The 26,180-nt window shown below is 47.9% G+C and overlaps 1 protein-coding gene across 1 annotated transcript; it reads right to left on the bottom strand.

The window, feature by feature from the left end:
* Window positions 1–473: 473 nt before the first annotated feature.
* Window positions 474–26,180, bottom strand: LOC100925560 (5'-nucleotidase domain-containing protein 2). Its single transcript, XM_031945203.1, has 14 exons — window positions 25,875–26,180; window positions 18,698–18,882; window positions 17,573–17,647; window positions 17,340–17,395; window positions 16,726–16,819; window positions 15,723–15,851; window positions 9,949–10,009; window positions 9,386–9,488; window positions 9,107–9,208; window positions 6,470–6,551; window positions 4,886–4,972; window positions 4,353–4,493; window positions 4,027–4,091; window positions 474–3,562 (listed from the first exon to the last, which is right to left on the bottom strand). The coding sequence occupies exons 1-14, from the start codon at window positions 26,125–26,127 to the stop codon at window positions 3,301–3,303; spliced, it is 1,695 nt and encodes a 564-aa protein (XP_031801063.1). The 5' UTR covers window positions 26,128–26,180; the 3' UTR covers window positions 474–3,300.

The raw sequence follows: 26,180 nt of genomic DNA, 5'->3' as shown, positions 1-26,180 counted from the left end.
ATTCTTTTTGCATCTTGGCAAAAACCTTGGCAAAGTGCCTGGTACTTTACTAGGTGTTTAATAAACTCAAGCCGCTAGGGGGCGCCACAGGGCACAGTGTACTGTGTCTATAGTCAAGAAGCCTGGCCTCAGGCACTTAGTAGCTGTGTGTCTCTGGGTAAAGCACTTGCCCCTGTCCTACTGCCTTTATGTGTAAGCTGAGCTGGAGAAGGGAAATGGAAACCACTCCAATCTCTTGGCCAAGAAAACCTCAAACGGCGTCACGGAGAGAGGGACACGACTGAACACGAATTCACCATGCTAACTGATAGCCTTTCTAGAATGTGGTCCCCATAACTTAACCTAGTGCTTCCAACTCCAAAAGAATACTCCCAGGTCCTTTCCTCTCCATGTGCTTCAAGAACATTTTTGACTTTCTTAATAAACTACTGACCCATACTGGATGGATGGCCCCCCAAATACTCAGAATCTCCTTTTACAAAGATTTTTAATCTTTTACATTGTCAAAATTGCCCTCCCCCATCCTCTCAAAAAGTCATCCCATATAACAAGAATTTTTTAAAAGAAAAAGCCATCAGCAAAACTAACATATTGAATAAATCGGAAATCACATCACTTAAGTCCCACCTCTGAAATCCGGTGGCAGGGGTTGGCAGGAGGCAATTTCTCCCATCTCTTTTGGGGCCAGGCTTATTTTTTTGTATTAAAAAACTGTTTCTGGGGCACATGATTTCATGGTGGTTTTCCCTTTTTCTGTCACTACATCACTGTGTATTACGGTTCCCTCGGTTCCGTTTGCTTCACTTTTGTCTTTCTGGGCTTCTCGGCATCACATTTGCCATTTCTTCCAGCGTCACAATGTCCCATTCCACCGACATCGGCCATTTAGCTATCCCCCAGTTAGCGGACATGTTTCATTTGCCAGTCCCACCAAAGTGCTGCTGTATGTATTTTAAGTGTATATATGTCTACCAACGGACTCCCTCTTCTATCTCCTTCGGGCAAATTGCCCATACAACTAGCTGGCGTGCTCATCCCCGTAGCCCTGCTTGAAGGCTGCCCAGTTCCAGCCACATTTGTGGCCTCCACGTGAGTACCAATCCCTGGAGAATTGCAAGCTCTTTACAAGCCAGCTCCAGTTAACTATCTGAATGTTTCCCCCGGTATTCTTCACACACCGAAGGCATGCTACCTCCCACTCCTCTACATCTACCAAGGCCATGTACCCACTCGTGGGTGCTTTCCCTTCCCCTTAAAATACCCAGGATTCAAAGCTGGGCTCAATCAGCCTCTAGGAGGCACCTTTCCCCATCCTCCTGATGCTAGCATCTACCCTACGCGCCATTATTTTGATTTATTCAAACTTCTAAAAAAGATAAGTGCTTGTGGAGGGTGCTTCCCTCCTGTTGCCGAGGATACGAGCAACCCCTTTGCAAGTTCAGGGGGCCCTCTGCCTCCTTCTTTGGGTCTTCCTCTACCTTCTCCATCACAACAATCCTCTTTCTAATTCTGGCCCTGTGCCTTCCCTCTCTATCTGAAGAGAAGGCCCACAGAAGTCTACTAGTAATTTCAGGGGGCAAAGGCAGGGACGGGACATGATGGGAGAGATGGTTTTGAAGCAGTGGATGATTTCTACACTGTTTGCAGAGAGTGGAAGGCAAGCGGGTTGGGCTGTCGGAACACCGGCCACGGCGTCAGGCCCAAACCCAATAGACTGGCTCAAGAGCAGGCTAAAAGCTGCCTTTGCTGTTTCTTGCACAGGCTCTCCGTCCCTCCCCTATTTCTACCCCGGGGCCGAGAGGATATGCCAGTGGATTGCCCCAGCTCCCCTCCCCGGACCGAAGGGGAGCTCCTGGGTCATCGGGCCCCTCCGCGTATGGTGTCTATCTTCTTCCATCAGAACGTAAGCCCCCTGTAAAGGGAAGTGGCTTCCTCGTGTTACTGTCCCAGCACTCGCCACCACTGGGGACAGACAGAGCCAGCAAGAACATTTGGTCATTCATTCAGGAAATGGCTCTCTGGAGGAGGTAGAGGAAAAGGCAGATTCAGAAGTGAAGGAGACAGCTACATTTTGGTCTGGAGTGGCCAGAGAAGCGGAAGGCTTAGTGAGGGGGCTCTGGTCCCCACCTCTCGGCCTGGCCACTCTAGCTAGCTGAGGGAAGGAGGGGGCTCAGATGTCGTACAAGGGGAGCCTGCCCCAGGGTTCAAAGCATCAGTGATAGTGTGGTGCCCGCTACGTCCCACAGACCTCACTAGAGTGTTCCGCAGGTACGGACTCCTTTGTGATAGGCCGGGAGAGCGGGCTGAGGAGGGGAGGAGAGCCTGCAAGGACCTACAAGGCAGGGACCGAGATGAGGGCTGCAGATCCTCATCCAATCTCTTGGTGGAGGGCAGAGAGAAAGGGGAGCCCCTGCTTCTGGCAAGAGCCCTGGGAGCCTCCCGGAGGCCCCCCGTCTGCTTTCCCAAGAACTCTCCTGTGCAGTTCAACAAGGCTGCAGCTTCTTGGCAAGAGAGAGCAAGGCACGGGGGGTCCCCGCGGGGTCCCCGCGGGGCTGGGACACAGCCTGAGGTTTCCAGGAAGGGGAGAGGGCTGTGGGGAGAGGCCATAGAGATGAAAGAGCCCAAAGCAGCTGGCTTCTTGGCAGGTTCCCGGCCCCTCCTGGGGGAATCCCAAGGTTTTACAAAACCTGCCCGGCCAAGACAGACTCCAACCCTCCCATCCCAAAGCCCACCACCCATTTCCTCCCCTCCCTCTACCCTCAAACTAAATCACTTTCTGCCCTTTCACGTTCCCAGGCCTCAGATGCCATCTGGCAAATGAGCAAGGGAGAAAGGGTCCCCAGAGTCCATCGGGACTGGCCTGAGTTCTAAGATGCTCTGCCCCCTTTTGGTGGGCATACAGATCCACATTCTAATGCCTTTTCTCTATGTCTCTCTTGGCTGGGCTTTGTTGCTTGGCCCAGAAAAGCAGATTTCTAACTGGGGGCACCCATCCCTCGAGCTTCGGGGATGGGCTCCTCCCTAGCACCAAAGCAGACAGACCCTTTGAATGCCCATCCAGTAGATGGCATAAATAGGGTCTCGTGGGTCCCTAAGGAGGTCACGATGGAGAGGCACAAGGGCGACACCTGATGCCAGTGTAACCTCTCCATGGGACGCCCTGGTGATCAGCCCTGCGATCACCCTTTGGCTCCCGACCCCGGAGCCAAGCTAGGGAATGGGAGGGGGATGTGTTCAGACCAGAAGAATCCAGTCTCGCACCGGGCCTTGACTTGTGAGTGGCCCGGCACCCCTCCCCCCCTAGCGAATGTGGGCCATCTCCTCCAGAAAGGGGGTTTTCATGCAGCCCGTGCAGAGCTGGTCCATCCAGAGGGGGGCCTCGTGCTGCAGAGGAGTGCGCCGGGGAAAGAAGGTGTAACGCAGATCATAGTTGAGCAGACAGCTGATGGAAGCCATGTAGAGGTCTGAGAAGCGGCAGAGCCGGCGAGAGAAGTAGGTGGGGTTGTGGCAGGTTCGAAAGATGCTGCCGAACTGGGGGTTGAACAAATTCTTGGTGACGGCCCTGGGAAAAAGGGGAGGATGTGAGAGCAGCCCATGGGGAGGGGGCGGGCAAGGTCTGTGGGGCTGGCTCCAGCCTTACAGATGCAGCCTGAGGGGCGCCATCTTTCTTTCATCTGTTACGGATCAGACTCTTGACAAACAAAGAAATTGGATGCTGGAGATGACACCCAAACCTTCGACATCCCTCTAGGATGTAAGGCTGAGGGCTGAGGTTTGATTTAGGCTTTTTAGGCCCAGCATCCAGTAACACCCAGTGTCTGGTACACACTTCCCCAGCCGAAGGATGGAGAAAGTGGCGTCGGGGAGACAGGAGGAAGGGCGGGTGTCGGGATGGAAACTGCGTCCCCAAGCCGTGCACAACTGGCAGGTCTTGGGAGGAGAGAGTCACCTCCCACCCTGAGGAAGTCCAGCCAAGTCCCATCCTCCCCCAGCCCCAGCTGCACTGGCCTGAGAGTCTCAACACACCTCATCTCCTGCCTCTCCTTCATCCAGTCCTGGAGCACCTGCTGGGACTCAGCATCTCGAAACATCTGGGCAGCAACCAAAAGGAACACGTTCATTTTAAGTCTCACCAATTCCAGAACCCTAAATGCACTGGAGCCCATCAGCCTCTGGATGATTTAGAGGGCCCCAAAGGCTGCAGCTAGATATGAAGGGAGAGGGAGGTCCTAGAAGCCCAAAGGCCATCACAGGAGCCACTTCTGGTTTCCAGCACTTACCGTGGAAACATTTAAAGTATCACGTGCAGTTTCTAGCTCTAGTTCCACCAGTGACAGAGAGAGGTCACTAACCTGCATACGTTCCAGGAGGCCAGTGAGGGCCTGCAGCCACGTCAGTGACTGGGAGTACTGCTCTGTGTTGACAATCTTGGTCTCGGTCTCCAGCTCCGGAACGATGGCCCCAGTACGCCAGCCATGGCGAAGCATTAGGTCCTTGGAGAAGGCAGCAATAAGGTAGGGTAAAGAACAGTGTGATGAAGACAGCCAGGGCTTTCCCTTGGTGTCTCTCTGTGCTCAATGAATCTGCCCAGCAATTTTCCCATAAATCCCTGAAAGGGGCTGTCCATACAGCCCCTAGTGTGAAGGCCCCCTTTCCTTCTTCTGGTTCCCCATGTTCAATGAATCTGCCTAGCAATTTTCCCATAAGCCCCTGAAAGGGGCTGTCCATACAGCCCCTAGTGTAAAGGCCCCCTTTCCTTCTTCTGGTTCCCCATGCTCAATGAATCTGCCTAGCAATTTTCCCATAAGCCCCTGAAAGGAGCTGTCCATGCAGCCTGTAGTGTGAAGCCCCCCTTTCCTTCTTCTGGCTCCCTAAAAAGACTCACTGCCAGATCACTGTAGAGATGGTCACCAAAGTAGAAGACCTTGGATCCTCGCCAACCAGTCAGCCGCAGGAAATCAAATAAGTTTCCCTAGGAATGGACCAGGAGATCCAGGTTTAGGGAGAGGTAAAAGTTAGAAGGGGGAAACAGTTATCGAAGGATAAAGATGATTCACTGGACAGCACTGTTCTTTCCTGAAACCCACTGTCACTTAACTTCCCTGTCAGGTCTGTAAGGACTCTGGGAACCCTAGTACTCTGCACTGAAATTATGGCAGCTTACTTCTTTTTTTGTTTTGTTATTTTACTCTTTTTAAAAATAGTATTTCTTTCCAAATACATGCAAAGCTAGTTTTCAACATTCACTTCTGCACAACTTTGTGTTCCAAATTTTTCTCCCTCTCTCAACCCTCCCCAAGATAGCAAGCAATCCTGTGTAGATCAAACATGTGCAGCTCTTCTAAACATATTTCTCGTAATCATGCGGCACAAGAAAAATCAGAGCAAAAGCCAAAAAAATGGGAAAAAAAGCCCAAGCAAACAAAAAGATAAAAATACTACGTAGTGGCCCACATTCAGTCCCAATAGATTGCTCTGGCTGTGGATGCCACTGTCTATCCCAAGTCTACTGGAATTGCCCTGAATCATCTCATTATTGAAAAAAGCCACATCCATCAACAGTTGATCACCATATCATTTTCTTGTAACTGTGTGCAATGTTCTGGTTCTGCTCACTTCCCTCAGCATCAGCTCCTGTGAGTCTCCTCAGGCTTCTCTGAAATCCTCCTGCTGATCGTTTCTTATGGAACAATAATATTCCTTAACATTCATATCCCATAACTCATTCAACCATTCCCCAACTGATGGGCAGCCACTCACTTTCCAGTTTCTTGCCACTAAAAAAGGCTGGAGCAGTCTGCTAAATCAATCTCTCCCCAAATGAGGAACCTAAGGACCTGAGTATTTAAGCTGAGGGGAGTGGGCACCTCTTCCACTGGGGTGCATATAAATGTGAAGGGCAAAGGCTGGGTAGAACCCAAAGGAGTCACTGGATAAGTGCTCCAATACCTCCACCCCCTTTGAGGGCAGGCAATGAGTCATACAATTCCTTGGGACCTTCCTGAAACTCCCAGGCTGGGCTGTCACCAACATCTGCTACACTGGGGAGCACCAAGGCTAAAAACCAGCACCAGAGGTGACAGAAAAAGATTTGAAACCCTGCACCTGCTCCAACTGAGGGCCTGCGCCCTGAACACTGGCGGTAGTTTCCACTCTTTCCCTCTCTGCCTCCCAAGCCCCAACCTGAGTCTTCCCTTTGAGTAGGCCTGGAAGTCAAAGCATCCGTGTGGTAGCCTCTCACTTTCCTGCAGAAATGAGATCCAATGCCTGTTGGCCCAAGCTAAAGAGCTGGCCAGGAAGAAACCTGAAGCACCTGATGGGAGAAGCCGGCCCCCTGGGCTCCAGCTGGAAGGGAGGCTATGGTGCTTGGGAAATAGAGGTGATGAACGATCCCGGCACACCATGCAAGCACATGGCGAGAAGCAGGAGCCCCAATCCAGGCCCCTGGGACAATGGGCATAGGTCTCACCTGCTTGTACACCTGGCCCTTTTCTAGCTTGACGATTTTATCCCACTGAAGGTCTCCATTCTCATCCAAGCGGCGGAAAGGTCTGCCGGAAAGAAAGGAAGCTGCTCAGACACCCGGGGTTTTCCTTTTCCTCCTGGGATGGGAGGCTCCCCCATACTAGATGACAGCTCCAGAGCTCAGGCCACCGGGCTAGGGACTGCCCAGCCTCTTATTCCCCTCTCAAAGACAAAGCACAATCCTTTCTGAAATTCATGTTGCAGGAATGCTTCTGCTGGGGGGGGGGGGGCAGTTCTGCCAAGGACAGTTGCATCATTTATCTGCTTGCTACAAAACCCAAGGCCCATGTAGCATTCGGTGAGTTCATGAACACGGTTGGGGTACAGAGGGTTCCAGATGTTGGAAGCAGGTTACATAGAGGAAGTGGGCATGTAAAAGTGAGAAAGCATATCCCCCCCCCAAAAAAAAAAAGGAAATGAAATGTCCTTCCACAGAAATGGCTTATAAATGTTTGTGGATGTCAGTGAGCTGTGACGCTAGTGGCCTGAGTCCACCCTCCCCTTTTATTGAGCCCTGCTATGTCAACTTTGCTCTGGGGGGAAGTGGAGGGGGAGAGAGGAAGAGAGAAAGGGGAGAAAAAGGGAGGGGGAGAGAGAGGGAGGGAGAGAGAAATAGAAAGACACACTGAGAGGGAGGACAGAGAGGGAGAGAGAAATAGAGAGAGAGAGACGAGAGAAGGGACAGAGAGAAAGAAAGACAGAGAGAGAGAGAGAGAGAGACAAGAGACAGACCAAGAGGGAGACAGAAAGTGAGAGAGTGCAAGCCTGAGGCCACAAAGGAAATTCCAGAGTCTGGGAGTCTGGGGCCCTCCCCACCCTCCCCCAGAAGCAGCCCTGCTTTGCTGTGTGGATGAGGCAGGAGGCTGTCCTTCATTCTTTTCCCCAACACTTAAAAGCAGAGAAGGGACTTCCTTTAGGAATAAGCAGGAGCAGAGGAAGCTATGGAATGGTTGGCCTAATTCAGATTTAGGATGCTTTTGTTTGGCCTCAGCCCAGGGAACATGGGAACCGGGGAAGTTTGGGAGGGTCTCCCAGCTGTATTTAGTCAAATCAATGGGAGGAAGGGCCAAAAGCCCAAACAAAGGGCCCCCGTAGCTTGGATCAAAAAGATGAGCTGTCTCCAGGCTACATCAGTGCCCGGGCAGGAGGAGCTAAGACTACCTAAGAATCCCCGAGAGATTCCCTCGGGGCCAGCAGGGCCCCAGCAGCCAGTATTCTCAGACGTGTTGCCTTTGAGCACACTGGGCTCTCTCCTTTATTTCTCAAATCCCCTTCATTGCTCACAACTGATCATCCTGGAAAACTAAGGCAAATGAATAGTGCTCAAGAGAGAACAAAAGAATAGCCTACAAGGAAGCCAGGAAAAGACAGACACTTGTGAATATAATTTCTTCTATTACTATATATGCTTTTTTGAGATGGAAATTGATTGTCATATATTTGGAATCCTTCCTGATGTTCTACTGGGCACATAACAATTTACTTGTTTTGTTCTGTTTTTAAATTTTCTTTTTCTGTCTCTCTTTTTTCTATTCTTATTTTCTTTCTTCAATAGTTTCTTATTCTATTTCTTAGTTCAATAAATATAAAAATAAATTTTTAAAAAGGGAAAGTGGAGTTGGCCTATCAAGGAGAAAGCACGTTTAAGCCAAAGCTGGGCCTCTGGAAAACACAAAGTCAAGACCTGAAAGCTCCCAAACAGGAACTTCTGCCCCTCTAAGGACACGTGTCCTTCACCCAACTAAGGTTTCCAACAAAATAGAATTCCAAGCTGAAGGCTTCATTCGTAAAGCTAGAGCGGGTCTGGCCCAACTTTATGACAACGTGGCACCCACCCTGCACCATCGCCCTGGTTTTGCAAAGTAGTGATGCAAACTCCCAGCATGAGGAACAATGTGGAGCTTTTCCACGGGACTCCCAGAACTGGGGGCACCACTTTGACCAATCTCCAATGTTCAGGGAATACAATAGCATTTTTTCTACTTCTGTAGAATTTCTACAGCTGGAATGAACGAAAGCGAAATCATTTATTATAAACACTTAACTCTGTACCAGCTGATGCGTTAAGTGCTGACGATACTAATACTAAGCAGGGGAGGCAGGCCCTGTGAGCTTCCCTTCTAACAGAGGAGGAGCAAGGAAGTGGGGGGAGACCAGTATAGTGAGCAGCCCGGTTTGGCCATGATCTGGAAGTGACATGGAGGCTGGCTCTAGGCAAGATGAGACAAAAGCTTCTTCTCTGACAAGATGAAAGAGAAGAACCTTGGAAACCTCATTTGTAGACACTTTAGGTACTTCACTGTGTAGCAGTAAGAATACTAGGCTGGGAGGCAAGAGATCTGGGTTCAAGTCTTAGTTCCCACAACTGACTAACAAGAGCCTTTGGCTGCTTAGTGCTCGCCTAAGTCAGCCTCACAGAAAAGTGGTTTGGGAAATCCCAAAGGGTTTATGGAAAAGAAGAAGGAAAAGGTGGGTTCTGCCTGCTAGGGCTAGATTTTATACCGCCTTCCCCTCCCTCCCACCATTACACTCCAGGCCGCAGGATCAAAGGAGGCTCTCCTCTCCAGCCCCATATACTTACTTGATGCCATCATTAAAGAAATGTGGCTTATCGGCCTGCACGATGACTATATCAAAGAAGTCTCGCCACTCCTTGCCCACCATGTACTTCATGCCTTTGTCACTAGAGAGACAGAGAAAAGGATGGAAGCTGGCCCCACAGGATATTTCATGGCCCTCAGGACACGCTACAAAGGCTACGAATCTGTGACCTGACATGGGGGTGGGGAAGCAGGGGAAGAGAAAGCGCGTTCTCTGGGTGCCCTCCCCAGCTCCGCTCCACCTTTTTGGGGACACTCACACAAAGCTGAAGGGGCTGTTGGTGATGAGAAACAGCTTCTTGCCATTGTCCACCAGGCGGCGCAGGACGGCATAGGTCTCCTCACCCCGAAGTATGTACTTTTCTACCAAAAGGATGCAAATACCGATCAATGAGGCTGCTGCATCACTGGTCAGGCACAAGCTGGAGCTCTGATCCTAATCTAATTCTAAACTGGGAAGCCCCAGGTGCTGGGACACCAAACCTGCAAAAGCCCCCCATCTCACAAGAGCTCCTAATCTCTGGAGCAGGGGAGGAAAGAGAGGATGGCCTAAGACCTCCAAACCTCTAAGACCAGAATGCAAAAAGCAAGTATAAAGAGAAACAGCTCTTAATTATATTCCCCAAGGAGAGAAAGAATACGTGTGTGCATACACACATGCATACGTAAGAGTTCCCAACACCAACGGGACTGGCATTTTTTGGTAAGTACAACCAAGGAAATGTGGTCTCTTCTTGCTCCTGCCCTGCCTCCCACCATGGGCATCACTCCCCCTCACTCTCAATTTCAGAATTTCCCACATAAAGCCTGGCTACAAACTCACCTAAATCCTGGAGAATCCATTTGTACATCAGGCCTTTGATGTGGACATCCCTGATGGCGTCCTAAGGCAATAAAGGGAGGAAACTTTAGCTTTAGAAAAGCCCATTAAAAAAACCCCCAACAACAAAGCACCTCCATCATGAGAAGCAGAAGAATCACAGCTCCCACCTTGGGGAGCGGCCCACGTGGCCAATGGTGTCAGAGGACTCAGGCCAGCCCTTTATCCATTAGGCCATAATGAACCTTGAAGGAAAGTACATCTCTACTTTCCAGTCCCATTTCAGATGCCAAATCTGATGGCCTGTTCATGATCACCCCACTCCTTATTCCTAACTCATCAGCTACAAGTGAGAAGGCGATTCACTTAGAAACATGAGTTGAGGCTCTGAGAATGCTCCAGAGTGCGCAGAATCAAGCTCCAGATGGGTTCTGGGAGCTCCACTGGCTGCTTCTCCTTAAAGGACTCCTGAAGGGAAGGGTCTGTCTGAGGACTGAAACACAAACTCTGAATCAGTGAGAGGGTCTGGGGATTCTGCTCAAGCTTTTAATGAGATGAAACAGGGAGGTTCTCAGTTTATACCTTCCTCTGGGAAGAGAGGGGCCAGAAATCATCTGGGGGAAAAAGCAACAGTACATTCGCCAGAAACAGAGACAGGGACAAAGGCAGACAGAACAGCCTTCAGGGTTTCCAATGACATATTCCCAGAGGCTCCCAGAGAGCATCTGGGCAAGTAAAGAACTCCCCCCAAAATGAAGGCAAGCAATTATTTGAATCAGACTCCTCTTGTCAGCAGGGATGACAAAAACACTCAACTAAGATGTAAGAGAACAACTTCTTTGGGGTCTCCCAGGGCACAGAGGAAGGGGGCGGGAGGGTTACAAGAGGGAATGTGGGATCCAACAAATACTCATCACCAAACTTCAGGGAGGAAATCCCTTTGGCTCTTGGGTCCTTTCCGACTGGGGCTATCTGCATTTGGGGAACTGGGAATTCTTGGGATCTATTCTCAACTCATACTCCAAAAAATGACTGAGGAACTCTCAAAGGGATTTGCTTTAAATCTATTGATATTTACCATGTTAGAAAGGAAACCCTTTTGTATCAGAATAAAACTGTTCTGATGTTGAAGACCTCGTGGGGGTTCCTAGACCACACTTGGAGAACCTTCAGGTCCCAAACGGCAAGAGCACTGGGCTGGAACACCACCTCCCAACTTTGGTGCATCTCAGTTTCCTCATCTGAAAAAGGAGGGCTTTAAACCCAATTGCCTCTGAGGTCCCTTCCAGGTTGGAACATGAACAATCCAATGAGCCACTGTAGCTCCAGCTTGCGCTCTTCCAAAATATCCGGGGACCTGAAGTCTGGGACTTTTGATTCAGCTCAGACTCACCCTAGAAAAAACCCTACTTCTCGGGGCAGTGACAAAACCAGGACTGGTTGGGGGGGGGCATCAAATTTACTGGAATCAGACAGGCTGCTCTGAGGCCTGGAAGAGAAGGGAGCAGTGGCAGAGAGCACCAAGCCTGGCCACAGCAGCACACGAAGCTAGGGAGAAGAAACACCCCCCACCCCAAAGTCCCCCTCAGCTCCTTCCTAAGCAGAAAACAGTGGAATCTTTGGCAGAGAGCTGCTGCCTCCCCAAAATGTAACCAGGGTGCGGGATGCCAACATACACAGTCCCAGAATTCCAGGGAATGTCAAATATGTTCCTGGCAGTAAGAAACACCAGTGGAAAAGTACTGGACACAGGACCAGGAAAGGTGAGGGGTGAGAGAAGAGAGAAAAGGAGAGAGGAAAGAGACTGGGGGGTGGGAGAGACAGAGAAAGAAAAAGAAAAGAAGGAAAGGGAGGAGAGAGACAGAAAAAGACGGAAAGAGAGAGGACAAAGACGGAAAGAGAGGGAGCAAAGGGGAGAGAGACAGAGTAAAGGGAGGGAGAGAGAGACAGAGAGAGAGGAAAGGAGGGGAAAGAGAGACAAAGAAAGAGAGGAAAGGGGGAAAGAGACAGAGAAAAGGAGGAGAGATAGAGAGAAAGGAAGTGGGGGGAGAGAGAGAGAGAGAAAGAAAGAGGGAGGAGAGACAGAGAGAGGAAAGGAGGAGAGAGAGACAAAGAAAGAGAGAGAGGAAAGAGGGGGGAGAGGTAGAGAGAGACAGAGAGAGGAAAGGGGAGAAAGAAAGTGGGGGAGTGAGACAGAAAGAGAAGAAAGGAAGAGAGAGACAAAGAGAGCGGGGGGGGGGAGAGACAGAGAGAGACAGAAAGAAGAAAGAGGGAGAGAGACAGAAAAGGAGGAGAGACACAAAGAGAAGGGAAGTAAGGGGAGAGAAGCAGAGAGAGAGAGAGAGAGGGAGGAAGAAAGAGAGGAAAAAGGGGGGAGAGACAGAGGAAAGAAAACAGAAAGAAACAAAAAGAGAGAGAGGAAAGGGGGGAGAGAAAGTGGGGAGAGAGACAAAAAAGGGGGAGAAGAGGGAGCAGAGAGACAGAAAGAAGAAAGAGAGGAAAGGAGGAAGAAACAGAGACAGAGAGAGGAAAGGGAGAGAAAGACAGAGAGGAAAGTGGGGGAGAGAGACAAACACAGGGATAGACACATAGATACACAGAAAGACAAAGAAAGAGAGGAAAAAAGAAAGAAAAGAAATGGAAAGAACAAAGAGTCATTCAATTCAGGTGCTCCCCCTTCTCTGATGTCCCTCTAGAAAGAGACTTCAGGTCACCTGATCCAGCCTGACTCCATATCTGAGCAAAAACATCCCAACAAAGTGAGAGCTTCTGTTTGGAAACCTCTGATGAAGGGGAAATCCCCTCAGCCCCTTTCCCCCCTTGCTGCTCCTGGTTCTTGTCAACCCAAATCTTGACTTCCAAGTCTTTACTCTTGCCACCTTGACTGGCCCCACCAATGATCCTTCCTAGAGAGGTACCAGGCCTGAACCCCAGCCTCTGGAGTTGCTCGCCTGGATGAGGAGAGTAGTGACTAGGGAAGTTTGGGGCCTTTGTATCCTTAGTAACCAGCACATGCATCGGCTCTGGGAATGTCATTCTGCGGGAGATAGAAGTGGGGAACAAGCACCAAAACCCTCACGGTGGGAGATTTCAAATCCACACCTCTCCTAGGACCCCTGCAGGGACCTGAGCTCAGCACGCTTTTGGCTCTCCAAAGTAGCTGGGCTGTGGGAGAGAAGGCTCGTGGGCCCTTCTCGTCTGCTCCCACACAGTTCTGGGATCATCTTTCTTAAATCCCTCCAGATAGCTCCCCTGACCAGGTAAGTGATGAGGAATCCAGGGCTAGAGGTGCCTCAGCCCATTCAGGATGTCTGTATTGAAGAAATGCTAGGTGCCATCTACGTGCACACCCTCTGCCTTTTTGAATCCTGCTTGTTCTGTGAGTGCCGCAGTGATCGGGCTCTCAGGCCTCTGAGCTTGCTTTCTGGAAAGGTGCATCTCTCTTGGTGGGGACGGGTTATTCTGTGACTGAATTGTCTTCCCGATATTAACTTCCAATGACAACTTTGTGGGAAGGTTCCAAGCCCACCAATGACCCAAGAAAACAAGATGGAAACACTGGCTTTCTTCCTGGCAAGTCACCAAGCGCTTGCCTCATTGAGGGGAGGAGCTTGTTAATCAGAGGGGTACGAGGGTGGGAGGGGGACTCCAAAAAAGGCCCCTCTTATCTGGCTTATCTCTTAACTAGCACATGGAGCTCATTAGGCAATAATGCTTCTATGGCCTTCAGAGGCTCACAGCTTCCTTGCCAGCTGTTTCTAAAAGATAAGTGAAAATGGCCTCTGTTCAGGGTCCCTGCCGTCCCTCTAATAGAAGAACAGCTTGTTCTTTTCCAAGTTCAAATTAGGAAAGCTATAGAAAAGTACAAACTTATCCAGCCCTCAGCTACCACTGCGGTGGAAGAGATTTGTCTCTAAAGGAGGGTAAGACAGAACCTTCCATTTCTCCACCACAAAGGGAGATTAGGGAGGCTGACCCCCTGATCCCCAAATACCCTCCCCCCCCACACACACACCCTTTTCACAGGCCATATCCCAAAGAGGATCTTGGGCTCTTCAAGAATCAAGAGATACCCAGAACTTCTCCTCTGGCAGAAAAGACCAGCCCCTCTTTCCTTCTGGAAACCATTCCCATAAAGAGTAACCTTTATCTTCTAAGAGAAGTGATGTGAAGGAGGGAATATCGAGAAGAGGTGGTGGCTCCAGTAATTCTGGGAGGCCCGATCCTTTCCTCTCCAGACTTTCATCCTTCTGAGGATCCCACCCTCCATCTTCCCAGCTCTACTGTGAACATCTTAGTCTGGACCCTCACCTTCACTCAGCTGGATGTCTCACTAAGTCTCCTTCTTGCTCCAGTCTCTTTCCTCCTTTATACCCTATGTACTCCCTCTCCCAAATGAATCCTCCTGTTCAAAAATCTGCAAGGGTTCACTACTGACTAATAAAAAAAAAATCACAGACTTGAGAGCTATAAGCAACCTTCACAATCTAGTCCTAATGCCAAGCCAAAGAAATGAAAGTTCAGAGTTTGAACACTTGAAAGTCCTTGGCCTGGAACTGAAGGCCTCTACAAATGGAGTCCAAGAACCCTCTATGTCTTTCTATATCCATACTTTCGTTCGCACTGCCGCTAATGGCTGGTGTGCACATCTTCCAAGGCCCAGTCCACCACTCAAATGCCACCTCCTCTAGGAAGCTTTCCTTGATTTCCTTGCCAGAAGTCTTCCCTCCTTTCTCAATAGTTCTTTGCTGTTTGCCATGGTCCTTGGGTGGCCATCATCCGAACCCCGATCGTGTACTGCCTCAGCCCCTTGGCCTTCTCAGTTTGGGGATTGGCCCTGACATCTTTGCACACGGCACCTCCAATACAGCATTCACTGGTGCTTGGAGGAATGTGGAAACACTTCATTCCTCTCATCTCACCTCAGCCAGTCACTGCATTCATTCTCCCTTCCTTTCCAGTCTCATGGGCACTGTCCAAATTCAGGGTCATCAGCACCATCATTCAGGCCAGACTGGTCTAAAAACCTCAAGGTGGGCTCTCCCATTAAGCATCCTGGGCCCTAGGAGGACCTTCCTCAAACCACACTTAGCAGGTAATGACTTTGCTGACTTCTTCCCCTTACTCAAGTAAACTCTAAATCCATTAACTTCTCTTACACAAACCAACGTCTTGGACGAGTCACTGTCTTCACTACTCTGGCCCTCACACTGCCTTCCATATATATTCTGGGGCCTTTATTTCAGCTTTCCTTTGCGGTTCCTCTACTCCCAGAAAGCTTCAGCAAACACTCTGGCCCTTATGATTATTCCATCTTTTGAATGTCTAGTGCTCTTACTTTCTATACTATACCTCCAGCAGCACTTAAAATATACAACTTGGGAAATTACAAAAAAGGAAAATAAAGGACGAGAAGCACCAATATGATCTCTCCAAAAGGATGCTCCACCTTCAAAGCTGAGGAGCCACAGATGCTCAATCATGGGACGGTAGGGCATTCTCATGGTAGCCAGGTGCTACAGAGAAGCAAGTCATTATTCTCTCTGAGCTCTTGCCTCTAGGCCCAACCCCAGTGATTGCTGGAAAAGAGACCTCATTCCACTGGTAGCCGTGAAGTGATGGGAGGCTGAGGCTCTAAAGCGTTCAACAGCTGAGGGTTTGTCTTTGGCTCAGATGGAATGGACAGAGCCCCAATCTCTGTGAGCTTGCTCAAGAGCAAGTCAGGCTGTAAACCCCCCAGGGAAGAAGACAGGTGTGCAGAAAGAAGCATTAATTACCGTGACATCCTTATAAAGGTGGATAGGGTCATAATCAATATCGTTGGAAATGAAGAAGTCGTTGGCCACTGCAAGGAGGGTCATCTCAGGAAGGGAAAAGATGTCCATGAATTGCTTCACTGCTGGTCCCTGAGAGAGCCAGGACAAGAGAGAGTGAGGTATTTGGAGAAATAGGTGGTGAGTATCTTGCACTACAGCCCTGGCAAAGAAACAGAGCCACAGCTCGGGACTCCTTGTATCAACAGATCCAGGTAGGTGGCTTCATTGACAACTGCCCTTTCACCTCTCTGACCCCCAAAGCTCCAGAAATGACCATAAGTTCCAGCCCATCCAGTCTCTAAAGTCCCTGTTTTTGAGGTTGCTGAGTCAGTCAATGATGGACATATACTAGGCTCCCTTCACCACAGGCACCACCCCCACCCCCCAAAGATTTTTCAGCTAATAAAGATGGATTCAAATTTCTTTCTCTCCATCATACCTGGTCACTGTGGGGAACAAACTGGGATGGCGGACACCAGCGGGGGTGTGCACAGGGGAGGGTGGTCTCCAGACCCATTTGCCTGTCTTTAAGCAGCATGAACATCACCCACAAGGTATAGGCTTTCTAAAACTCTAAGCTACTTTAAAGGTTCAGGGAGATGAGACTCTTACGGAATAAGATTCCTTTGAGAAAGAGGCTTGACTAGGAAGCATCAGAACCAGATCCATGATGTAACAAAGAGCACTAGCTTTGGAAGTAGGAGAGGAGGTTTCAAATCTTGACCTCTCTCTCTGAGGAAAGGTGAGCAAGAAGATAACTAACTCCTGGTGTAAAGGCTTATGGAAAGGACAACAGTTGGGGAAAGTCCCAGTCATTAGATTGTTTAGTTACCAAAGGCCAGAGATGAGTGAGCCAAGAGTGATCGTGAAAGCTAATTTCCTCCTGCCCCACTCACATGCTTTCCCTTTGGTTATTATTAGACTTGCTCCCAGGAGAGGGAGGCTCAAGTCTCTGTCTACTCACCTTGCCGTAGAATCCGCTAACCTGGTGGAGGGGAATGTGGTGTGTGCCTTGATACAACTCAGTCACTTCTTCATCTGGGACTGGCTTGAGGCCCCTAGGAGGGATGAAAAAGAACAACCCATGACAGAAAAGGTAAGCACCCAAGCAGAGGCCATTTGAAAGAATGGGACCCTTGCAGATGCAGATCTGCAAACCTCTAATTAATGCTCAACCCATCCCTGGGATTCTAATGTGGGCATGTCCGAGAATTAGGGAGATCAAGCCACACTGGGGAGAAAATTTTGGTCCAAAGTTATCACCCATTCCCAGGATTAAATGCCCCAAACCAAGCCACTGTGCTGGCAGCAAAGGGAAATGCACTTCTGCCAGCTTTACCTGATTCCTCTGTCTATGGGCCCTGGGCTCTCCTATATGGAAGGCCAGTGGATAATAGAGTGAACAGGAGCTAACCTACACTAGTCTCCCAAAGTCTCTAAAACAAAACTCTCATCCACAAGACAATGACTACATTTTCAGGGACTCACTTCTCTAGATTTGTTTTTGCCATTTGGCAAAATTTCTTAGCCACTGTTGTGTTTACCTCCCTCCCCCCTGCCAATCCCAGAAACTCTTACCTATATACAGTGCCCAGCTGGATGTAATGGAAGGCATCGATCTTCATCAGTAAACCCTGAAAAGCCCAGTGGGAAGAGATTCAATAAGTACATGGAAAAAGCACCAAAAGAATTTTCTGAGGAATCATTCTCATCTAGACACTTTTTGGAGGGGAGAGAAGGAGGAAAAGTTGGCAAGTGGTGCACCCCAACTCCCACTAAGGTACTTAACCAAAGAAATCAGAGGGACTTACCTTGGGGATGTCATAATGCAATCCTCGGATGGCAAAGTTTGGTAGGTAGTCATATTTACGGATCCCTTCTGGATACTACAAAGGGAAAAGAAGGGAACAATTATCTGCAAGAGGAAAGGCAATGGAGGAGGGATGAGGAGGCTCTGCTCCAATATCAGTCTCCAAAAATGGCACCTCCCGACTCATCTATCTAGTCTCAGTTCAAAGACATGGGGCCCTCAGCAGCATGTCAGCCATGACTAAGGATAGTTGATACTTTCTGCTTTGTAGTCTTTGTTTGAGTTCTAGAAACTGAAGCTGAGGAGGCAGTAGGGAAAACAACCAAAATAAAAAGCATTTGCCCTCTGAAAATTTTCCATAAGGGAAAGTACCAAAATCACTTCACAGTTCAATAGTTAAACCTCTTCTTAGACTTAAGAGGCCATCAGTTGTTTTAGAAGATGACAGTGTTGATGTCAGAAGCACACACACACACACACACACACACACACACACACTCCCTCACACACTTCCCACCCCTATTTTTCAGATGAAGAAACTGAAGCTCAGGGAATTCAAAGTGATTTACTGTGTGTGAAACAAACCAATGTCAGAGCTGGGATTTGCACCCAGGTCTCATATCTACTTCTTCGGCACCACAAACGTGTAAGTAGCCCATATGGCTACTGAGAGCAAGTCTACAAAAGTTCCTTTTGCTTCTATTTAGAGAGATTTAAATAACTTCCTCTCCCTTCCCTGTACCCCTCAAAATCAAACCAAACTGGGCCACTGGCCCAACACAAATTTTGTCATCAGACTGGATGGCACCTTAAAAATCAATTTGATTCTAAAGAGTAGATAACATGTTATTCTTTTTTTTTTTTCATGTTTTCTTTCTTTTTATGGTATTTTATTTTTCTAAATACATGTAAAGATAGTTTTCAACGATTCACCTTTGCACAACCTTGGGTTCCAAATATTTCTCCCTCTTACCCCACCCCCCCCCCTTCCTCCCCAAGACAGCAAGCAATCTGATATAGATTAAACACGACATGTTATTTATTAATCAACACACATGCTTTGCCACTTCCCAAGTGGGGCAGTGAGGGCCAGGTCAATGACCAGGTGGGAAAAGTCCTCCCTTACCTTATATTGTTCCACCAAGATGTCCCTGGCAGTGTTGTAAATCATCGAATGCAGGGAGTTGGAGTACAGAGCCAGAGTATAATCGTAGTCAAAACCATAGATCTCGATGTCAGCCAGACACACTTCATTGTTGGCGTAGATGGTGGAAGGGTTCAGAAGATTGCACACGCCGGGGGGGAGCAGATCTGAAAGTCCAAAACATGGGATAGACAGGAGAATTTAGTGCCCAAGAGGGCATACCCAATCCTGAGTCATGGTAGAAGGTGACAGCAGAGAGTGAGCAAATGAGGTGACAAATACTTTGGGGTTTGCTCCTATGACCTAGCAAAGCAAACCGCTAGGTAATGAATGGATTAGTAAATCTTAGGCATTTCTAACTGCATAGCCCTAAGCTCTACCGGAGGCTTCACTTTTACCTCTAAGGCTCCTTGTAGCCCTAAAACTCAACACTTCCCGGTAGTACAATATTTCTCAAGTAAATGGTGCCCCATATGCCTTTAGTTCTTGTTGAATGGGGAAAAAAAAGAGGTGGCGTTCATGGCACAAAGTTAAGTCTTCAGTGCCAAGACACAAGAAGTTGAAGTAAGTTGCCCAACAACTAATTAACTGCAGAGTGGAAGGGACTCCAATCATGGCAGTACCATCACTGGACATCTCGCTTCCCAAGCATTTGTATCACACTTTGTAAGCTCACAACATTTCTTATCACAATATCCTATCATGCAATTCCTAAGGTCTAGCACTGCGAACTCACCCAATCCTCTCAGCTTTTGTTAAAAATTCCTGCAACCTGAAAATACAATGCATTTTGTACTGGTACCCACTTTCCTGAAAGTTTCATGGAAACCGACACTGCATCATTCCTAGAGTGAATAATTCTTGTTTTAAGCCTCAGAGAAACAGCAGTTTGATACACACACAGCCTTTCAGGAGAGCCAACATTGAGATAGACAGCAAGAACCAGGAGGAATCAGAGAAACAATTGTCCTCAACAAAAAAGTCACCCCTGGCTTTCTCGGTCACCAAACAACCAATGCCCCCCCCCCCCAACGCTTCCTGTAAGAGTGCTTAAGGGCTATTCACTTTCTTTATAGTGAAGATAGAATGTCAGCTGTTTGCTGGCCAGTTTTGTGTTTGATTTGTCTGGGAAAAAAAACCCACAGTTCCTAAATATTAAACATGTAATTGGATATTCTTCCTGACATATTTTCAGGACCCACAGTTAGCAGCTAAACTCAAAACAGGCAAATTCCCTATTTTTACTGATTCAAACTAGACTAGTGAGTGATTCTAGTCTCAACATGAATTTGAGATACTCCCACTTTTGCCACAGAACTCAGAGAAGAACCCCAAGATGGAGGTGTTTGTACACTCAGGTTCTTTCAGTAAGGAAATCATTAAATCATTTCTAACTGATCTGTCTGCAAAGTGACTCCATGTGGTTCCTCCAACTGCAAGCCTGGAGTCTGAGTTCCCTGAAGGATGTGCAGAGTAAGGAGGCAGTGAAGCTTCTCAATCAAGAAGGCCAAACCACGTAATGGTCTCTCAAGAGTGGGCAGGAGAAATTTCTGGAAGCATTCCTAATTTTCCTTCTCTGTGGGCCTTCTTCCCCTACTATCCCTCTCCGAAACAGAGATGGAGCCAGAGAGACTGGAGTTAGAGTCAGACTGAAAACAAACGAAGAAGGAAGGGACTCTGCTCCTCTACCTCAGATCTGCTGATGACAGCAAGCATCTATATTCTTTAATTATTCTCATATACATTATGTGCTTATTTTTGAGAAATATATTCAGCCTACCTGGTCAATCCCTTGCATTAAGGGGCTCTCCTTTGTCTAGGGCCCTCAAGAAATTAAGTTCCAGTGAATAGAATTTCAAAACTAACTTGGATCCTAGATGCCCTATGGTGGCCCTAAATAAGGGAGGCAGAATCAGGCACCCCAAAGCCCAGCAGAAAGGTAGAGCCATCAGTCAAGTGCAGATTACTCAGGATGGGGGAGATCTGTCTATGATAGACCCACTAGGAAGAAGTGATCCAAAGGAAGGCTTTTTCCTTTCAGTCTCTACTAGCAAAACTAGCAAAGTGAGCTTGAGTCAAGTCATTTAACTCCTCTTCTTGCCTTCAATTTCCTTCCCAGGAAAATGAAGGTGCTAGAACAGACTCTCTTCAAAGGACCTTGAGGTGGTAGAGAGGGTGTTATCCAATTCCAACTAGATTCTTAGCCTCCAGTTGCCAAACCTAGAGCTTTATGTAGTCACAACCATGGCAAATCAATTCATTGTGCGAGGATTTATTGACCTGCTTAGCTCATACCTTTCTCTTCCTCCAGGGTACTGATAAAAAGTTACTATATTAAAAAAAAAAAACTAGATAAGGCAGTTGGCAGCATAGCAGATTGGTTGGAAACATCAGGAAGCCCTGGGTTCAATGAATGCCTCTTGTCTCATGCTGGCCCTGTAACTCTGGGTAGTCATTTTACTTTTTGAGACTGAAGATAGAAGCAGATCATTGTTCTGCATTGGTATGAGGGATTCCTCACCAGAAGTTAACAAAAGGGCCAAATTCAGCCACAGTCTTTTTTTAAAATAATGGTTTTATAACTTTTTGATAAAATAAATAAAATACAATAACTACAAATGTATTAAATTTTATTTACAAATGTAAAAACTGGGCTGTACCAAAAGCAGCAGCGGGCCAAATTTGTGCCCCAGTTTTGTTGTACTCTACATACCAATCAAAAAAGAAAAAGTTGTTAAAAAAAAGATTTGTCAATCATTTTCAACGGAGAAGAGGAAAATGAATCTCTATGGCTTCTTTCAAAATGGGTCTTTCTTCTTATTTATAGAATTCAATCCACTTTTCCTATTGTACTGAGTCAAAGACATTGTTCTTCATTGTTTGACCTGTCTCCATCTTTGGAACATGTGTTGGTGGCTATGTGTTATAGAGAAAGGAAATAGAGATTTCATTTTGAAGTTTGAAGTTTTCCTGAAATATCTTACTTCTCAATTAGGAAAGTTGTGGGTAAGGGTGTAGGGTTCTCTCTACTTGAGTGAAAACCAATGAGCAGTTTGTTCCACCAGCCTACAGCAAAATGCCTGAGAGAACAAGCTCCTATTTTTCCCCCTAATCTGCTTTCCAAAACACTTGGTCAGATGCCAGTACAAAGCCCACACAACTAACTTCTTACGAGAGGATCATTCTGAAGCCCTCCCAGTAGGGTTCAGAATGTTCTCAGCGGCAAGAAGCCTCCAGCTTAGAAAACTGCCAATGGAGTGCAGCCACTCTGGCTTTCAGAATTCTGTGTTTTCGTCTCCTACACCCATGGGCTGTCAAAGCCCATGGAAGCAAAAGAGAGAAGACCTCTGGTGGAAATAGAACAGGCCATTTAAGTCAGAATTTTTTGGATGTCATGCCTCTCCCTCCTTGGGAAGGCAGAGTAGGATTACAAAGGGAACCAATTTGACTGTAACACAATTTTAAAAATAGTTTAAAAACAAGTTTCTGGAGCCCAGGTTAAGAACTCCTGAAGGAGAGGGCAGTATTGCCAGGGTGCTGTAGAAACCTGGGCTCCAGACTCAGACTTCCCCGAGAAATATTGGGGAATACAGAACAAGACTGAGTTTATGGATTATTTCAAAGAGATTAATTAGAGACTATTTAAAAATCTTTCAGAGCTTCAGTTTTCCCATCTGTCAAATGAAGATGATGCCATAGGGCTCACCCACAGGGCAACGTCAAAGAACAAGTAGGTTTTAACATGTTCCCAACTCAGAATTGTATAGATCTCCCCAAAGCCAAACAATATTTTCATAGAGTCTGCTCCAGTTGGCTGAGCACTTTGCCTGCAGTATTTCATTTGTGCCTTAGTGAGATGGGCTGATTTCTTGAGCATTTGACACTGCAGACCCCCTCTCTTCTCTTGCTCTCTTCCTTCCTCTCTGGCCATTCCTCATCACTCTTTGTTTTATTATCAGGAATGGCTTAGCCACCCTTGCACAACTATCCCCAGCATTCTCTTGTGGGCCTTCTCTTTCCTCTCCCCATATCTTCTCTCTTTGATCTCAGCACCTCCCCTGGATCGACTTACCTCTAATATATGACTCCCAGATCAAATTAACCAACCTTCATCTCTTGAACTCACATCAAGTGCTTAGATCTCCAAGTGATCTCCTTTGGGTAGCTCAAATTCAATACATCCCTGACCAGAGCTACTTTCCCCCTCAGACTCTTCCCGAGTCATCCAGGTTTAAAGGTACGTATGCATCTTCGATTGGTCAGCCTCCTTCACCCCTCTTTTTCAGTCAGTTTCTAAGTCTTGTCAATTCAGCCTCCACAACATGATATCTGTTCTGTTCTCTGTTTCATGGCCAGGGTCCTGGTTAAGGCCATCAGCCCCAATGAACTACTGCAGTGATCCGATCAGTCTCTCTGCATCTAGGCTGTGCCTTGATCACTTCATCTCCCATATATATAGCTAGCCAAATGATATTCCTAAAGCACATGTGTAACCTGTGATGTTATTCCTCTGCTTAAGGAACTTCAGTGACTCCCTGTTGCTTCTAGGATCAAACACAAATTTCTTCATCCGATTTTTCCAAACTGTTCACAATCACATTCCTGGATACCTTTTCAGGCTTCGCACATTCCTCTCCTCACCACCCTGGACATTCTAGTCAGCCATAAACAACATTCGATTTCCTGCTCTGACTTTCACAGGCTAGACCCTGAACAGTCTCCCTGAAAACTCCCTCCTTGCCTGTTTCATGGAATCCCGGTTCAGTCTTCACAGCAAAGCTCAAGTGCCATCTCCTACACAGAGTCTAACCTCTGCCGGGAGAGATGAAGTGATTTGTCCAGTGTCATTTAGTGTCTGAGGCAGGATTTGTATTCAGGTCTTCCTGTTTCCAAACCCAACATCCTACTCGCTGTGTTATCTAATCCTTTCCTTTTCTTCTCCAGAAATTGCTTTGAATGAAGAGTTTATGGTGAATTTTTGTGTGTGTGTATATGTTGTTTTTCTCCAACAGAAATTAAGCTCTTTGAGGGTGGCTACTGCTTTTTGTTGTCGATGTGAATCAGTGATTACACATGTGACCAGCACATGGCAGGGACTTAATAAATGCTTGGTGTTGTAATGGGGGTAGGTGCTGGTTATTCTACCCATTTTATAGTTCAGGGCATTGAGCTTTAGAGGTAGAGTAAGTTACTTGTTCAAGGCCACACACTTCCTAAGTGACAGAGGTGGGGTATGAAGCTAAGCCTTTTCTGCCTCTAAGTCCATCATGCAGCAAGGTCAAAGGAGCACTAATGGCCAAGTTTGTGTTCCCCCTGGTAGCTACACAATATCCAAAGAAGTACACAAGGATCAGAAGGCAAGGGGAAACTCATTGGCATGTTTAAGTCCTGGCACTAGGGAGGAAGGCTTAAGTTCCCTCTCATAGGATTGGTGTGAGGGTCACAGAAATAGAGATACTTAGGGCTAGGAAATGCTTGAGTGTTGTGAGTGGTTGTTATTATGGGGCCTGCTATTTCAATGGTTAAAAACAGGCTCAAGAGTTATCAGTTGTTTTCTTTCAATGCAGCCACATTATAAGGCCTTCTCCCCATAGACCTCTCCACTGCCCCCCACAAAGCCGCAGAAAAGATCTTCAAATACTATCAGACTCAAAAACTTGGTACAATCTACATGGTTTAAGTCCTGCACAGATATCCAAGATCCTAAGAGGATGAATTTCAGAATATTTCGGGTGCTCTGAACAACTAAGTAAAAAGTAGGTATATTATGAGCAGAAAATTACAAGTAAGAACTGTCTGAAAAGTAAGATTATTTGCATTTTTTCTGTTTTAGTTAACTCACAGGTGGAAATTCTGTTCTGACTTTATTTACCAACCCTCTCTCTAAAACAAACAAGCTAAATCATCAGGGAAAAAATAAAAAGTAAATAAAGATGGGCTGGAAAGGCAAAATCTTTCAGTGCTGTGATGATTCAGGGATTCATCTCCTTCAGGAGAAAAATAAACTTTCACACTTCCAGGCAGTTTCCAGAGTGTCCTGCTCCAACAACAAGGTAACTAGTGGTTTACTCCGTCTCACATACTCCTCTGGCTGCCAAGTCAACCTCAAAGATGCAGACCTCAAAGAGGCTTTAGAATTACATAAACTAGGAGAGGTGCTGAGGAATGCTTCATGAAGTACATTCAGGAGTCCTCTTTGTGGGAGGTCTGTTTGATTCACTTTTCAGTGCGATTATATGTTTAATAAATGCTCACTGATTGTGAGAAGACAGAAGCCCCAGCCTTCAAATGCTATTTGGGGACCCTAAATTTGAAAGCAGACCAATTTATTCTAGGTTCATTAACTGTCGTTTCAGAGGAAGCAATGTGTCCAAACCTGGATACTCCACAAGAATTTAGTTCCTTCTGGCTCATTCTCAAGAAATTACACAGGGGGAAAGAACAACGCCCCCCCCAACCCCAACTCCATTCGACAAGGACAGCTTAACCAGAGCAATCCCCAAGAGCGTAGCCACTGGATGCTACTGGATGCAGGCTCATAGCCAGTCTTTCCTCACTCATATAGTAGAGAAAAAAAGAGGGCAGGTGGGTTTCCTGGCGCTGGGAAGCAGAGCCAAGGTGTGTTTGAGTTCCTACAGAAAAAGGCAGGAATGGGGTGAAGGATGTGGGGGCACTGGCTCCTTTCCCATCACTAGCTCTCTGTGGGTAACCTGGACCAAAGCTGGCTGCCTCTCCTGGGCCTGGAGGGGTCAAAGGTCACACTCCAGTCCTAAGTCTCTGCCCCTGTAAGCTGATCATGGGGGGGAGGGAGGGTAGGGGGGACACGGTTTGCAATAGCCAATGAAGTCACAGCTCCCTCCCCCCTCCCCGGAATCAATGGGGAGGGGTCCCAAGGACCACGGCTTTCTCTTTGTACAGGACTAGACTGGAAACAAGGAAGGAGCGGAGGAAGGTCCCCGGGGGCCAGGCCCGGGCGGTGGGAACGTCAGAGCCCTTCTCCCCCTCCAGAAGTCCTACTTTGTTTGGCCGGGGGGAGGGGGAGAAGAAAGGAAAGAAGGGAGAGAAGACGGGGGGTCGGAGGGGCAAAAGAGGAGGTGAGAAGGGGGGGAGAAGAGGAAAGCAGGGGAGTGCAGGGGGAGGCCCCGCGCCCCACGCTCACCCTGGACCAGGCGTTTCATCTCGTTGTAGCGCGCCCACAGGAAGCTCTTGTTGTCCAGTCGGGAGCCGGCGGGAGGGGGGGCGACCCGCTGCGGTTGCTCTGCGGCTTTGAGGGGCCGGCGGCGGCCTTGAGGCTCGGTGACCCCCGCGGACGACCCCCCGGCCCCCGCGCAAGTCCCCCCGGCCCCGCAGCGGGCGCTGAACGCCGCGCGCGCCCCAAACCGGCCCCACAGAGGCAGAGGAACCGCGGCCATGACGTCCGCTCACCCAAGCCAGCCGCACGGAGGGTCGGTACTGGTCAGTCCTG

This window comes from Sarcophilus harrisii, chromosome X, assembly GCF_902635505.1.
Source record: "Sarcophilus harrisii chromosome X, mSarHar1.11, whole genome shotgun sequence".
NCBI lineage: Eukaryota > Metazoa > Chordata > Mammalia > Dasyuromorphia > Dasyuridae > Sarcophilus > Sarcophilus harrisii.
This window is presented reverse-complemented; position numbering and strand designations above follow the sequence as displayed.

Bases quoted from the DNA above. Each gene is read 5' to 3' on its own strand.
- LOC100925560 (XM_031945203.1), bottom strand. From the start codon at position 26,127: ATGGCCGCGGTTCCTCTGCCTCTGTGGGGCCGGTTTGGGGCGCGCGCG. The intron at 9,489-9,948 runs GTGAGTTTGTAG...TCCTTTTGGTAG, and splicing joins ATGGATTCTCCAGGATTTAG to AAAAGTACATACTTCGGGGT. The intron at 4,973-6,469 runs GTGAGACCTATG...GTCCATTCCTAG, and splicing joins AGGGCCAGGTGTACAAGCAG to GGAAACTTATTTGATTTCCT.